Below are 14,147 nucleotides of genomic sequence, written 5' to 3' on the forward strand. Positions count from 1 at the left end.
CCGAAATGTTGGAAACCATAAAAATGTGAAAATGAAGCTGCATCTATTAACTATTAAGGAAACGATTTAAAAACAAAACAAAAAGCAATAACCAAAATTGTTTACCCAACAAAAATGACATTCTGGGGCTACAGAGCCATAGAGCTCTATTCATTCTGCCATATGCTTAGAGCGCCCTCTATGAAACCGGAAATCCACAGAGTGGGAGTTCTTGATCATGAATACTCTCTGGTTGTACACGCTGACGCTAACAGCGGAAGCGCTTTATACAAAGTTGGTGTCACTCTGATAGAAACCTTTGCTGGGACGTAGTTTCGTGTTTGCTCTCTACTTCATTATACTCTGTTGTAAAGTATTAGAGCTGTGGTACAGCTTATAGTTGGAACTAAAATTAGCAAACTAGCTTCTCAGCATCCAGGTCCACTCTGCAGCTTTGGCACTAATAATGAACAAAGGTAACCGTTACACTCCTCACGTTCCCATACAGAAAACACGAGTCACAATTTCTGTTATGCTACAGTTAATGTTGCATGTGGTAAAAGGAAATAACAGCAAACCGTGATTTTTCGCTATAATCAACCCCCACAAAATTAAATCGTATCAGCTTTAGCAGTGTAAGAGGTAATGCTGTTCTCTAACCGCTCTGCTGTATGTGTGTGAGAATGACAGAGCAGCGACATTTTTTCTATATATATTTATATAACTTGTATTCATTCTGTGTGGAACTGAAAAATAGACACTAATACCTTATTCTACAGAGTGTGGATGTTCATATACAAGATCACGATTTAAAATAATGAGATACAAGTAACCTCTCTGAGCTCAGACTATGTTCCTTCCACTGTCAGCTTAAGATGAACCAGAGTTGAACTTAAGCTTATCTTCAGTCAAAAGCCATTTTCAAAGTGGCATTTTCTGGTCTTAAGATCAAATGTGGTTTTTTTTGTGCAGCTTTGCCATTTTAGGCTAATTTAAGGAGCTGAGAGGACAGTTAAAAATTTTCAAAAAAATCAATTTCCTCTGGCAAATTTGAGTTTTGATGCCTTTTCTCTTGTTCTTTCAGACTCGACAGTGCTTTGGGGAGCTTTCCTCCTGGCTGATAAGCTGTGTTCCCCCTCATCTCTGTCCACCATTCAGAAAGCAGACTGGAGCCGGGTGGGACATGTGATCCTGGAAGCACTCAAAGAAATCTGCAGACAGGATGAAGTCAGTGACTGTCCCAACCCAGCAGCTGAGAGCTGGAAAAAGAGGATGGTTTGTGTTGTGTGGCTGAAGCTGCTGTGCAGAGAGGCTGAGGAGAACGTTGAGTTTGCTTGGAGGGAGAACCCTTTCTTCTCTCTCCAAAACAGCCTCCCTGAGGTCAGCCATGTCGTCCTGCTGGAGCTGGTGAAGTCAGCAGCAGCTGCGGGTGTTTTTGCCAGTTTCCTCCTGCGTCTTCCTCACGCTCAAATCTGTGCTGAGCTGGAAAGGCTGGTGGAACATGTGGGGAGCGATCCCATAGGGGAAGACGATATCCGACTCCTTCTGGAGGTTTGGTGGGAGCTGTGGAAAGGCAGAGTGGAAGAGGAGGTTGGAGAAGAAGAGAGCATAGAGAAGATGTTTGCCAGCCAGCTTGCTCGCCTCTCCTCTGAGTCCTCCAGTCTGTCCCCTCAGGCTGCAAAGAGGTTAAAGTTAGACACGCCAAATTCAGCAGATATTCTGCACATTCTTCTTTACGCACTCAAAGACATGAAAGGTCACATATCCTCACCTGACCTCTGCTTTCAGGCCTTATCCATTTCCCTCGATGCTCTTTACACAACCTTCCTGATAGACCAAAACGTGGTGCTTCCAGCTAAAGAGAAGTTGGACTGTTTGTGTAAAATCCTCCGAGCCAGAGAGGAGAACATGGAGAAGCTGAGTCCTGAAATGATTCAGGAAGCTCTGAAAGACTTGCGTGCTTCTCACACACCTTCTCAGTTTAATCTGCGCCAGATGAAGCTGAGTGAAGCTCTGAGGATTATCACAGAGCTTGCACAGTTTTGGCAAAGCGGTGTTCTCAGTCAGTGTGACCACTCCAGCCCTAGTTACTCTGCTTTCCAGCTAGAACAAAGCATCCAGAGGGTCCTGGCTTCTCTAGAGGAAGCACCCGGAGCTGGGAGTGACGACTTTGAAGGAGAGAGTGATACACTCAGAGGTGTGCTGAAGTCACTGTCCCTCCCTGCAGCAGAGAGCAGCCCTGAAGTGAGCGCAGAGGTTGCTGCTGTCATCATCACCCATCACCTGGAAGACTGTGAGGACTTTGCAGTGTTGTTTGCCAGCGAGCCATTATGGGCAGAACGTGCGGATCGCTGGCTCGACTGCCTGGAAAAAAACCAGGGGGCATTCCGGCAGCACGGCACCCTTATGAGCCTCGCCTCCACCCTAATGAGCAGACTCCATAGCAAGAGCGCTAATGTGAGGCAGTGCCACAAACTGCTGAAAATCACTTCAGGTATTTTCTCCACACTCACATTAGAAGACCAGAACAAAGCGTTGGCTGCCATGCTGAGATTATCCAGCAGGGGGTTCTTCAAGTGCTCTGTACCTGCTGCTCTAGCTGATGGGTTTGAACAGGAGCTCAACATGACCTTCAACTGCATCATTCAGGGGGCGGGCGGAGCTTCAGTGGGAGCTTCACAGGGCAACCTGACTACGGCAGCCTCTCTAGTTGCAAGAGTGGCCTTTCAGAACCCTGAAGCCACTTTGAGGTCCTGCTGTCATTCGGCTGTTTTCAACAAAGGAGCTTTCTCTCTAATGGCTAAGATCCTGGAACAGCTGCCAGGACTCAGAGACCAGAGGGGAAGAAGAGATGGAGGGAGGAAAAATGTGGTGTGCAGTTTACTTTGCAAGTGTTTACAGGACATGATCCAGACCAAGTCACTGTTAGCAACTGAAAAAGAACAGTTCCTCAAGTTTCTGGGTCTGCTCATGGAGCCCGTCACTTCAGCTGAGGGAGAAGGAAAGAGGGAAAGCGTTCTGTCACCTCACGAAGTCGTGAAAACCTTTGTCCTGCCTAACCTCTCAGCTACAGGTGAATATCACATGTTTATGTTTACCACAACCTACATTAGCTATTTTATTAGCATTTTACAGTTGTGATCAAAAGTTTAGATCCACTCGTCATGGATATGAATGTCATGGTAAACGTGGTGCTTCCACCACGTCTGGGCTTTTAACATTTCCAGGGTGGAATGATTGTACAGCATACATGTGTGATGACTTTGAAAAAAACAAAACAAGAATTGGATTCACAGGTTTTAATTTATTTCCACTGATCCTGACAGGGTCAAAATTCTAAATGTTAAATGAAAAGGTTAAGTGTACCGTAGCATGTTGCATCTTCATCAGACACTTTTAGTAGTTACCAATAAGCATCTGGCATAATTCTTGGCAGAATTGTTAGGTTATTCAAAATTATTGGTTTCCAGGCATAGACCACTAGAGTTGAGGTCTGGGCTTTAGGAAGGGAATTCCAGAAGGTTACGGTAATGTCAGCCTTCTTTATCCAAGTTTCAACCATCTGACTGTTGATTTGAGCCACAGAGCATGATGCTACCACGACCATGCTTGACAGCAGGTACAGCATTCTTAGGTTTGAAAGCCTCTGCAGCTGCAAGTGTCAGTTAAGTGTGAAGATGTCGATTTTGGAGCAGGGGCTTCTATATCGGCACCTTCTTGGTCCATGGCGATGTAAAAAAAAAAAAAAAACAACTCTTCACTGTGGACAGTGATGCTGCTGTTCCAGAAGTTTCCAGTTACATAAATGCATTGGGATGTAAAGTAAATTATTTGTCACTGATAGTTATTCTGTGGTTCTGCCAGCTCACTGTTCTGTGGATGCAGAGCTGAGTATCCAGCTTCTCCAGACTGCTTTGTCTGTGGACATGCAGGAAGCAGCCACCACTCCTCACTGGGTGTTCAACTGCTCTCCTTTCCCCCTCCTCTACATGCTGGCCCAGCTACACAACCAGACTCTCAGGTTTGTATCATAAGTAAAGCTTTCCACTTTTTTTTATTTCTGAGCTGTTAAACCTTTATATAGGGCTGCTCAATTATGGCAAAAATGATAATCACGATTATTTTCACTGAAATTGAGATCTCGATTATTTGACGATATTTATTTAACAATAACAATGTATTGAATAATGACTTTAAAGATTGTCAAAAAATAATATAAAATACTGATAACAGTGCAAATGTTTGCAATATAAAAAATAAATGAAAAATGTAAACATCTATGTTTAGTGAACTTTGCGGTGCTGCTCTGTGGTGCAGCTACGACACTGTAGCAAAGTTTACACACTTTGTCTACTTGATCCACGTCTGACTCTGCGAACCCATAATGTTTCCACACCACTGAAGTTTTTTTTACCTCTCTTTTCAACCACCAGCAGTCACTCTCCTCTCCAAATAACTTCTGCTTAGCTTTCCAAGCATCCCTCGGGTCCTCTTAATCAGCGGTCCCCAATCCTCAGACCGGTACCGGTCCGTGAGTCGTTTGGTACCGGACCGCGAGAGTTGAGGCTCAGGTGTGAAATGTATAGTTTTCAGGGGGTTTTTTTATCGGTTTTCAGCGTTATTTTGTTTACTCGGTTTTCCTTGGTCTTTTCACGTGTGTTATGAATAAATCTTCTTTTTTTCGGTACCGGTACTAGTTTTATTTTGTTGTATTTATCCGCGACACCTTAAAGGCCGGTCCATGAAAATATTGTCGGCAAGGGCGTAGATTTGTCATGGACGAAAGGGACATGTCCCCACCAATATCCAGCGATTATTCAATTGTCCCCACCAATAATTTGATCTCTTCGAGTAAAGAAAAACAAACCAGATAAAAAGAAAAAAACAATCCGTCAACGTCTCATTCAGCCAGCGGTGCAGAAAGAGTTAAATTACGTTCTCTACTGGAGTCCTACCTCATGTGACAAATATGGCCAATGTGATTGGCTGTGCCTTTCAGGGAGCTCTGTTTAGTTTTAGCAGCTGCAAGCCTGCGCTGCGAGGACCTGCAAGGAGGATGGCAGCAAAAAGGAAGAACCTGGATATAAAAAAGTATTTCGGAAACTAAATGCACAACAGGCAGCACTATTAGTTATCTCAATCTCCCAGAGTAGTATTTCTAATTTTGATTGAAACTGTCAGAGAAAACGGCAGCCTCGAGCAAGCCCGGATATTAATTTACAGAGGCTGTTAGAATTATATGTCTAACGTTAAAATGTTGGTGACACAATAATTTCTTCCTAATGGCACTGACATATTCATAGGGTTAATTTTTGAGACTAAATATCATGAGGTAGTCGTGATTTTGCAAATATTCCACCTTGGAGTGCAGTTTGCACAAATTGTTTTAAAAATGTGCTCAACCTACAAACATTACTGATGAGTCAAGATCTGCACAAATTGACAGAAACACTGAAGCAGCTACACATTTTATTCTTATTGTCATGTATGTCCTATTTGTCAGGTGATAGAGAGTAATGGTGATACAAGAATCACATTGGATGGTGACTTGGTGCTTCATTACTGTATTTGGAGCACATGTGTGACTGCAAGTATTTGGAATGTTTCACTGTTATTTATCAGGTGACAGAGGCAGCTCTGCCATGTTGTAGCTCAGACAGAGGTGAAGAGGCGAGGTCACAGGTGACTGGCTGATGATTTGGTGCTATAGATTAACTAGTATTTATTATCATGACAATTGTTAGGCCGCTGATTTAAATTGATTCATTAGTGTATATTTGACAAAGAATCTGAATTGACATGTCTCACTTTTTATATGGCACGAATCCATGTGTTATTTTATCAGGTAGCAATATGTCCTAGTGCAGTCAGAGGGGAAGAGCCAGGGCCAAAGGTGAGGCACATCAAGCACATAATAATACTTTTAATCTGAGGATAAAACACATGTACTGAGGCTGAAAGAAGCTTCAGTGCTCTCAGAAGACTAAAAAGATGGGTAAGGTTAACAGTGACTCGAATGAGATTAAACAATGCTGCTGTGTGTCCACTAGGAGAGACTGGACAGTATAGATGTAAAACAAATATGCCAGCAGTTTATCTCAGTTAACGAGTGGAGCGGGCATGTGTTTGACTCCTTCACACAGTCCACATTGAGTTGTTGTGTGGGACACCAGTAGTCCATGTCTGTTGCTGTAACAGTAGTTCATGTTTAGAATAAAAACTCCCAGCTCACTGATTTCATCGGGGCAATATTGTGCCTAAAATGTTGCATAATTTTGCCGAGTAGTTGCTGAGTAGTTTTATGGACAAAAACCACCAGGTCATTCAGTGTTCCCTTAGTGCTAATGTGTTAGAGATGTTGGTGTACTATAACTGAACTAATGTTGTTAAGTCCTTAAAGTCATATTCTTTTATTGTCATGACTGTATTTGAAGCTATTTTTATGTTTGTATGATACCTGATTTATATGAAATATGGCTGAAGTAAACTAAAGCCTAAAATACTTAGTCAGTATTGTTTAATAGTAATTTAACATTATATAATTCACATATAAAACTATGAATTGTAATTTTAAATGGTTTAAAAGCATGCAGAATAGCATATGTAGGCAAGTATATTTCTCCTTTTTTTTTTTTTATCAAGAAGCAAAGACAAAAAGGAAAAAAAAAGAAACAGGGCAGGGTTCAGTGGTTGAATCATCCGTCCCCACCAATGCCAAAACCAAATCTACACCCTTGATTGTCGGGCATAAACCGGTCCGTGGCGCAAAAAAGGTTGGGGACCGCTGCTCTTAATTGTTGTGACACGTGTTCGAAATGCAGAGAGGTGCGCTCGATTTGCCACACGGAGCAGCGCGAGAGTAAAGCACGAGGGAGGGGCTAATAATCGGCTCGGTCATTTTTAATGATCATTGAAAGCCCAGATTGTAATCGTGATTAAAATTCGATTAATTGAGCAGCCTTTATAGTGTTTAACATCATTTGATTTCAACTTAAACCCACCTGATCCCTCCTAGATGTTGGGAGCAACCACCAGACCACCACATCTGGTCCATGGATATGAAGGAGCTGCTGTTGTCAGTGCTGACCACTCTGGGGCAGGTGGTGGGTGCAGAGGTGGCAGCGGCCCCCAACAGCTGGTCCCGAGCGCTGTTCTGGCTCCACAACAAGATGGAACAGCTGGACTGGACGGTTCAGTTCCTGCTGAACCCTGTGTGGGGGGAGCACTTTAAAAATGAAGTGCCCTCCTCTCTGCTGGCTGTGTGTGATCTACCTGAACAGGTATGTCCTACTGCGGAACCCGCCTACTCCTGAATTTCTTTGAAGAACAGTGTCAAGTATCAACATCCAATCTGTGAAAATGCAAACCCAGGTCTGGGTAAAACATAAATAAAACAGAATGAATTTATTTGCAAACATCTTAAACCCTTGTGTTGTCTTCGTATGTCTTCGTAGCGCTTGTTAAAAAGACCACAGGATCCACTTATGCCTTGCTAGCTACTGCTCCAATCACTTTATTGACACCATTCTAAAAAAACCTCTCACACCACAGACCAGTCTTCTTTTATGTGCTCCCTGGAGGCATTCATGAGCTTTCTTAAATACAGCGCCCCCTGCTGGTAAACCTTATTACATGACCACCTACATATCACCACATCCCCTTTCCTCTGAATTATATACAACATAGGTCTTATAAACTAACATATACACATAATTGTTTTACATTAAAATTTTTCCAATTATTTTTTTTCAACACCATCAGAATATAAGATAAAAACAAATCCAGTTATAGCTTTACAGATTAAGCCTAACTGGTCTTTTGACCTCACGCTCTGACCTCCTCAATACAGGTTCTGAAACCACTGCACTCTTCTCCACATACTCATGTCCATCCAGTGGTTTCAAATCAGACACTGTCTCTGCATGTGACACATCAACATTTTCATCTTCCTCACCATATTGTTCCTCCTGAAATGTTTCTTTAGTCTTCAGCAAGTTGCGACGGTTCCTTCTGAACACATGACCTTCTTCAGTTCTTACGTCATATGATCTCGGACCTGCTTCCTGAAGAACAATGGCTTTCCTGCTCCATGCATTCTGATCTTGAATTCTCACTACATCATCCTTTGCAAGCAATCCAAGTGCTCTTGTTCCCTTGTCGTATTGCCGTTTTTGTTTCCATTTCAGATGCTCTTGCTTTTTTATAATTTCATCACTCTGCTTGCTTTCTGCATAGCAGGGCAAAGTTGTGTGTAGCTTACGATTCATCAGCAATTCTGCAGGGGATAAACCACAGTCAAGAGGAGCAGTCCTGTAGCTCAGCAGAGCTAAATAAGGATCAGATTGACTGTCTGTAGCCTTCTTCAGAAGCTGCTTGATGATATGCACTCCTTTTTCAGCCTTGCCATTTGCCTGTGGATGTTGAGGACTTGATGTGACATGTTTAAAGCCGTATTCTCTTGCGAAATTCTGCCATTCTTTGCAATTATAGCAAGGACCATTGTCACTAATGACAGTTTCTGGTATTCCATGCCTGGAAAAGATAGACTTCACATGTGTGATCACATTATTAGCAGTTGTACTTGTAAGCAGAGCAATCTCAGGAAAGTTAGAGTAATAATCTATCACCAACAGATAGTCTTTCCCATTAAAATGAAATAGATCTGTTCCTACTTTCCTCCAAGGCGCTGTAGGAAGTTCAGGAATCATCATGGGTTCTCTTGCCTGTCTGCTCTGAAACTTGTTACATGTTTCACACTTTCCGATCATGGTCTCAATGTCTTTATTAATGCCAGGCCAGTACACAGTGTCTCTAGCCCTCCTTTTACACTTTTCTATGCCCAGGTGTCCCTCATGTATTCTTTGAAGTATCAGCTGTCTCAGACTATGTGGTATCACAATCCTATTGCCTCTCAACAGCAGTCCATTTGCCACATTGAGCTCTGATCTAACATGATAATACTTTGAACAAGACCCTTTGGGCCAGTCTCCTTGAATATTTTCCATCACCATTTGCAGCTCCCTGTCTGCAGCTGTCTCTTCACATACTTGTTTTATCTTTGCGTCAGACACCGGCAGAGACTCCACAATCATATTAACATGATCATCTACTTCTTTCTCAGTGGAGCTTGCGTGACACACCTCTGATGCTCTCGACAGTGCATCCGCTAAAGCTAAATGCTTGCCTGGTGTGTATATCAAGTCAAAGCTGTACCTCTGCAGTTTCATCATGAGACGTTGAATCCTCGGCGACATCTCATTCAGATTTTTCTTAATGATTGACACAAGAGGACGATGATCTGTCTCAACTGTAAAGGTAGGAAGACCATAAACATAACAGTGAAAAATATCAAGTCCATATGCCAGCCCAAGACATTCTTTCTCAATCTGAGCATATCTGGTTTCAGACTTAGTCATGGATCTAGAAGCATAAGCAACTGGTTTCCAACTCCCCTCTTCAGCTTGAAGTAAAACAGCTCCAAGCCCATCCTTTGAGGCATCTGTTGAGATCTTCAGACTCTTAGTTGGATCATAATATGCAAGCACTGGGCGCGTTGTCAGTGTGGTTTTTACATCATTCCACTCTTGTTCATGCCTCGCTGACCATTTAAATTCTATGGAATCACGAAGTAACTCCCTTAGTTTTGATGTTCTCACTGACAAGTTAGGTATGAATTTTCCTACAAAGTTTATCATTCCCATCACTCTGAGCACACCTTTCTTATCTGTCGGGCGTGGCATTGTTGCGATGGCTTTTATTTTTCTTTCATCTGGCTCAATACCTTCAGCAGAGAATTTGTCTCCCAAAAATGTTATGTCCTTTACACCAAAATAACACTTGTCACGATTTAGCTTTAATCCATTCTCCCTTACCCGTTGCAGCACCTTCACCAGTCTTTCATTATGTTCTTGTAGGGTGGAGCCCCAAATAACCACATCATCAACATAACAGCGAACACCCTGTAATCCCTCTAACATGTTGTCCATGGCACGATGAAAAATCTCAGATGCTGAGATTATGCCAAATGGCATTCTGAGGAATCTGTACCTGCCAAAAGGTGTATTGAAAGTACAAAATTTTGAACTTCTCTCATCTAGCTTTATTTGCCAAAAACTGCGCTGCATCTAGCTTTGAGAAGTATTTGGCGCCTGCCATTTCACTTGCAATCTCTTCACGCTTTGGTATCTGGTAGTGCTCACGTTTTATGGCTTGATTTAAATCACCAGGGTCCATGCATATTCTCAAATCATTGTTTTTATTCCTCTTATCCACACAAACCATTGAGTTTACCCACTCAGTTGGTTCTTCCACTTTTGTAATGACCTGCAACTGTGACATCCTGTCCAGTTCTTTCTTTAAACGGTCCTTCAGTGGAGCTGGGACTCTACGTGGTGAATGGATCACTGGCTTTGCATCCTCTTTCAGCTGGATACTGTAAGTGCATGGTAGACATCCCAAACCTTTGAAGACATCCTCATAATACTGCACAATGGAGTCAACTGCTCCTCGCTGTCCACTTGCTGCTTCTGCACAGCTAATGTGGTACACCCTTTTTACTAGGTCTAATCTTTTGGATGTCACTCCACCCAGCAGTGATTCACGACCTTTTGGAACAACATTAAACAATACATCATAATCCTTATGTTTTATTGTCACTTTAAGTCTGCATTGACCACTACTTTCAATATTCTTTCCATTGTAGTCTTTTAGAGGTACTCTTTTCTTTATTATTTTGGGCTTTGGTTTCATAGCATGGATCTCTGTCATGCTGATTAGGTTTGCCTGAGCACCTGTATCAATCCTTAATGCCACCAAAGTTCCTTGTATTGGGAGTGAAACAATCCACGTGTCTTCATAATCTGAGCGTCGGTCACTGCCTTCTGCTACGTTATGCTCACGTTTTACATCCCCAAGTGACACCATGCCCACAAAGAAAGTCTCGCTTAAGTCAGTCTCTTCAACTACATGCACTGATTTGGGTTTGGCTTTTGACAGACATTGTTTGGCAAAATGATTTTTTCCATCGCATTTCAAACATCTTTTGCCATAAGCTGGACACTGTCTAGGTTCATGTCTGCTACCACATCGCTTACAGGAGTACACTGTACCCTCTTTGCTGGACTTTTGTGACATATTCTTCCTCATTTTCTTTTTAACCACAGCTATTTTTGCACCATCATGTACTGCAGCGACGCTTGTCTCATTAAATGTCTTTGCATGCTGCAGGGCTAACTCACTTGCGTGACAGTCTTTCTGCTTCATGTGTTGTCTTCGTATGTCTTCGTAGCGCTTGTTAAAAAGACCACAGGATCCACTTATGCCTTGCTAGCTACTGCTCCAATCACTTTATTGACACCATTCTAAAAAAACCTCTCACACCACAGACCAGTCTTCTTTTATGTGCTCCCTGGAGGCATTCATGAGCTTTCTTAAATACAGCGCCCCCTGCTGGTAAACCTTATTACATGACCACCTACATATCACCACAACCCTCATTTTATTCAAAGTACAACACTCAACGTGTCAAATGTTTAAACTGAGAAAATGTGCCTTTTTTAAAAAAAGAAGAAGAAAAAAAATCTCCTTTTCAAAAATTGGAGGCCGAACTTTGAGACAAGGCCTTAAAAGCCTGGAAAAGTCAGTGTTACTAAAACAAGTGGCTGATAACTAATTGGGTTAACTGGAAGCAAGTCAGTAACAATACAGAGTACAAAGAGCATCTTTGAGAGGCAGTGTTTCTCAGAAGTAAAAGATGGGCAGAGATATACCAGTCTGCAAAGAAATGTAATCCCAAAGATTTTGAGTATCTCATCATCTCTGGTACATAACTTCAAAAAGGTTCAAAGCATCTGGAGAAATCTCTGTGGCAGAGGACAGGACCTTCAGGCCCTCAGAAAGCAATGGATTTAAAAAAAAAAACAGCCATGATTCCATCATAGAAATCAGGAACGCTTCCAGAAATCACTGTTTGTGAATATGATCCAGAAACATTGCCGTCTTCTCTGAGGCAAAGCTCATAAATGGACTGATAGATCCAAACTGTTCTGTGATCAGATAAATCAAAACTCGAAAGCCCCGAAAGGTCAAATTAACTGAAACTTTTTTTTAAAAAACAGAAAATAGAAAAACGCGTAAAAGCACACAAACCACAACTGAAGTGTTTATGGGGACACAATAATGTGACGGACCAGCTAGAGAAGTGGCCAGAACCAAAACATGCACATGATCACACTGAGACATGCTTAAAAGAAGAGGACTCATCAGAGAAGACGATGCAGGATAACACAAGATTCATATAAAACTGTAGATACTGTACATGTTTGCTATTAGCTGTTAAACAGCCATCTGTTATTGTGTCCACAAAAACACTTCCATTTTTTAAATGATTTTTCTATTTGCTGGTGTTCTTTGACCTCTGCGGGCCACCGTAATGTACAAGTTTTAGGTTTTCAATCAGCAGATGCTGCTCAGCCTGTAGACCTTTAAGCCATTTTTGTAGCAGGCTGTAAACCAAATTTTTAATGCTGTAAATTTGGGCATTTTAACATTGAAATCTGGCTCACAGGCTCACTTTTTGAGAAAAAAATATGTGATACTGTTATTTGTGTGGTTTCTCTAGAGCTGATTGTTTTTGCTCTCAGTTTGCATTGAACAATATGTCTGTCCTGTAGGAATGGTTGGGTGTGGACCTTCCCTCGTACGGTTTGGGCACAGGTCTTTTAGCCTGGATGGAGTGTTCCTCCATATCTGACTCTCTGCAGAGCATCATGCTGTCCTGTCTCACTCTGGACCAGCACAAACCTGACCACGTCAGCATGTTCAGCAAAGGCCTGCTAGTGGCTCTGACTCAGATGCTGCCCTGGTGCTCCGTCTCCCAGTGGAGCAGGCTGCTGAGAGGCCTCCGTGAGCTGATCACATCCAGCCGCCTTCACGTGCCTTTCTCTCTGGAGTACGTGGACTTTCTGCCCCTACTGGACCTGAGGAAGTTTTCATGTGAACTCCGCCTGTCAGTCCTCCTGCTTCGAGTCCTGCAGCTGCTCTGCGGCTCCAGCTGCTCTGACTGGCTGTCGGCGAATGGCTGGGCACACGTAGGCAGGTTATACGCCCACGCTGTGAGGGACATGATGAATTCACTACGAGCCAAACTGCCTCTTCCTTCATCTGGTGCTTTTACTGCTTCTGCTTCAACTCCTCCTAAAACACCAGCAACCACAGACTCAAATCCAACTCTCATATGTCCAAAGTCCAAAGAAGCCAGAGACACTCCTCTGATATCAAAGGATTCACAGAAGGAGACTGCTCCAAGCCAGGAAGTTCTTTTTGTTCTGAGCCAGCTCTTCTGCCATGTTCAGCACGTCCAGGTACGACTTCTTTACACCATTCTGTCTCTGATTGGCTAATTTTTTCCTCTTATAACCAAGCAGCATGTTTGCTCAAATTTAGTAATGCTCTTGGATCAGCATGTGTTAGATGCCATTGTATTTGACTGCTACAAAGTTCTCTCAGTGTGTTCTTTTCCTGAGTCAGGACTACAGGCTCACTGGTGAAATGTGTCTTCCCTTCAGGTGATGATGCCAGGAGGCCAATGTGAGCCTCTGTTCCTCTCTAGTCTAGAGATCCTCAGTCAGTATGAGGCCATTATGGCCGCCTTCCCAAACAGCTGCACCCCACTGGAGTGCGACAACACCCGCCACTTCTTCTCTACCATCTCAGACAACTTGGAGAACCCGGAGATGAAGGCTGTGCTGCAGCAGAAAATTGCTCAGCTCGTGTCCTCAGCAGCATGATACACACTGATCTGCTGTTTCCCACTGAGCACGTTGAGTTTGCAAAAACTCAAAATCCTGAATATGCCTGCTGATTAACAACAGTGTAATGTTAAGGTCATGTTTAATATGAGCACCTCTCTAAGAATCCGCTAATGATGTCAGTGTGTGTACAAGTTATCCCTGTGAGCCAGAAGCTCAGGCTGGAGACGGCTCTAAATAATTTTTTTTATTTATTCTTGGCTCTATGTGATGTCATAGAAAATATATTTTTAATATAGTGAGACACAGACCTGCTGTATGTGAGGGCAGGACACAAAACTACTCATGGAGGGTGCAAGAATGAAAGCATGGAGATGGAAATAAGGAGGAAATCTGTCACACTAAACTCAGGTTAAGAAG

The 14,147-nt window shown here is 42.7% G+C and overlaps 1 protein-coding gene across 1 annotated transcript; it reads left to right on the plus strand.

Annotated features, from left to right (window-relative positions):
* Window positions 1–246: 246 nt before the first annotated feature.
* On the plus strand, window positions 247–14,133 carry gemin4 (gem (nuclear organelle) associated protein 4). Its single transcript, XM_085184749.1, has 6 exons — window positions 247–455; window positions 1,064–3,052; window positions 3,844–4,000; window positions 6,995–7,259; window positions 12,651–13,340; window positions 13,545–14,133. Exons 1-6 carry the CDS (start codon window positions 446–448, stop codon window positions 13,764–13,766), a joined length of 3,333 nt encoding a protein of 1,110 aa, XP_085040875.1. The 5' UTR covers window positions 247–445; the 3' UTR covers window positions 13,767–14,133.
* The last annotated feature ends 14 nt before the right edge of the window (window positions 14,134–14,147 follow it).

Source organism: Neolamprologus multifasciatus, chromosome 14 (genome assembly GCF_963576455.1).
Source record: "Neolamprologus multifasciatus chromosome 14, fNeoMul1.2, whole genome shotgun sequence".
Classification (NCBI taxonomy): Eukaryota; Metazoa; Chordata; class Actinopteri; order Cichliformes; family Cichlidae; genus Neolamprologus; species Neolamprologus multifasciatus.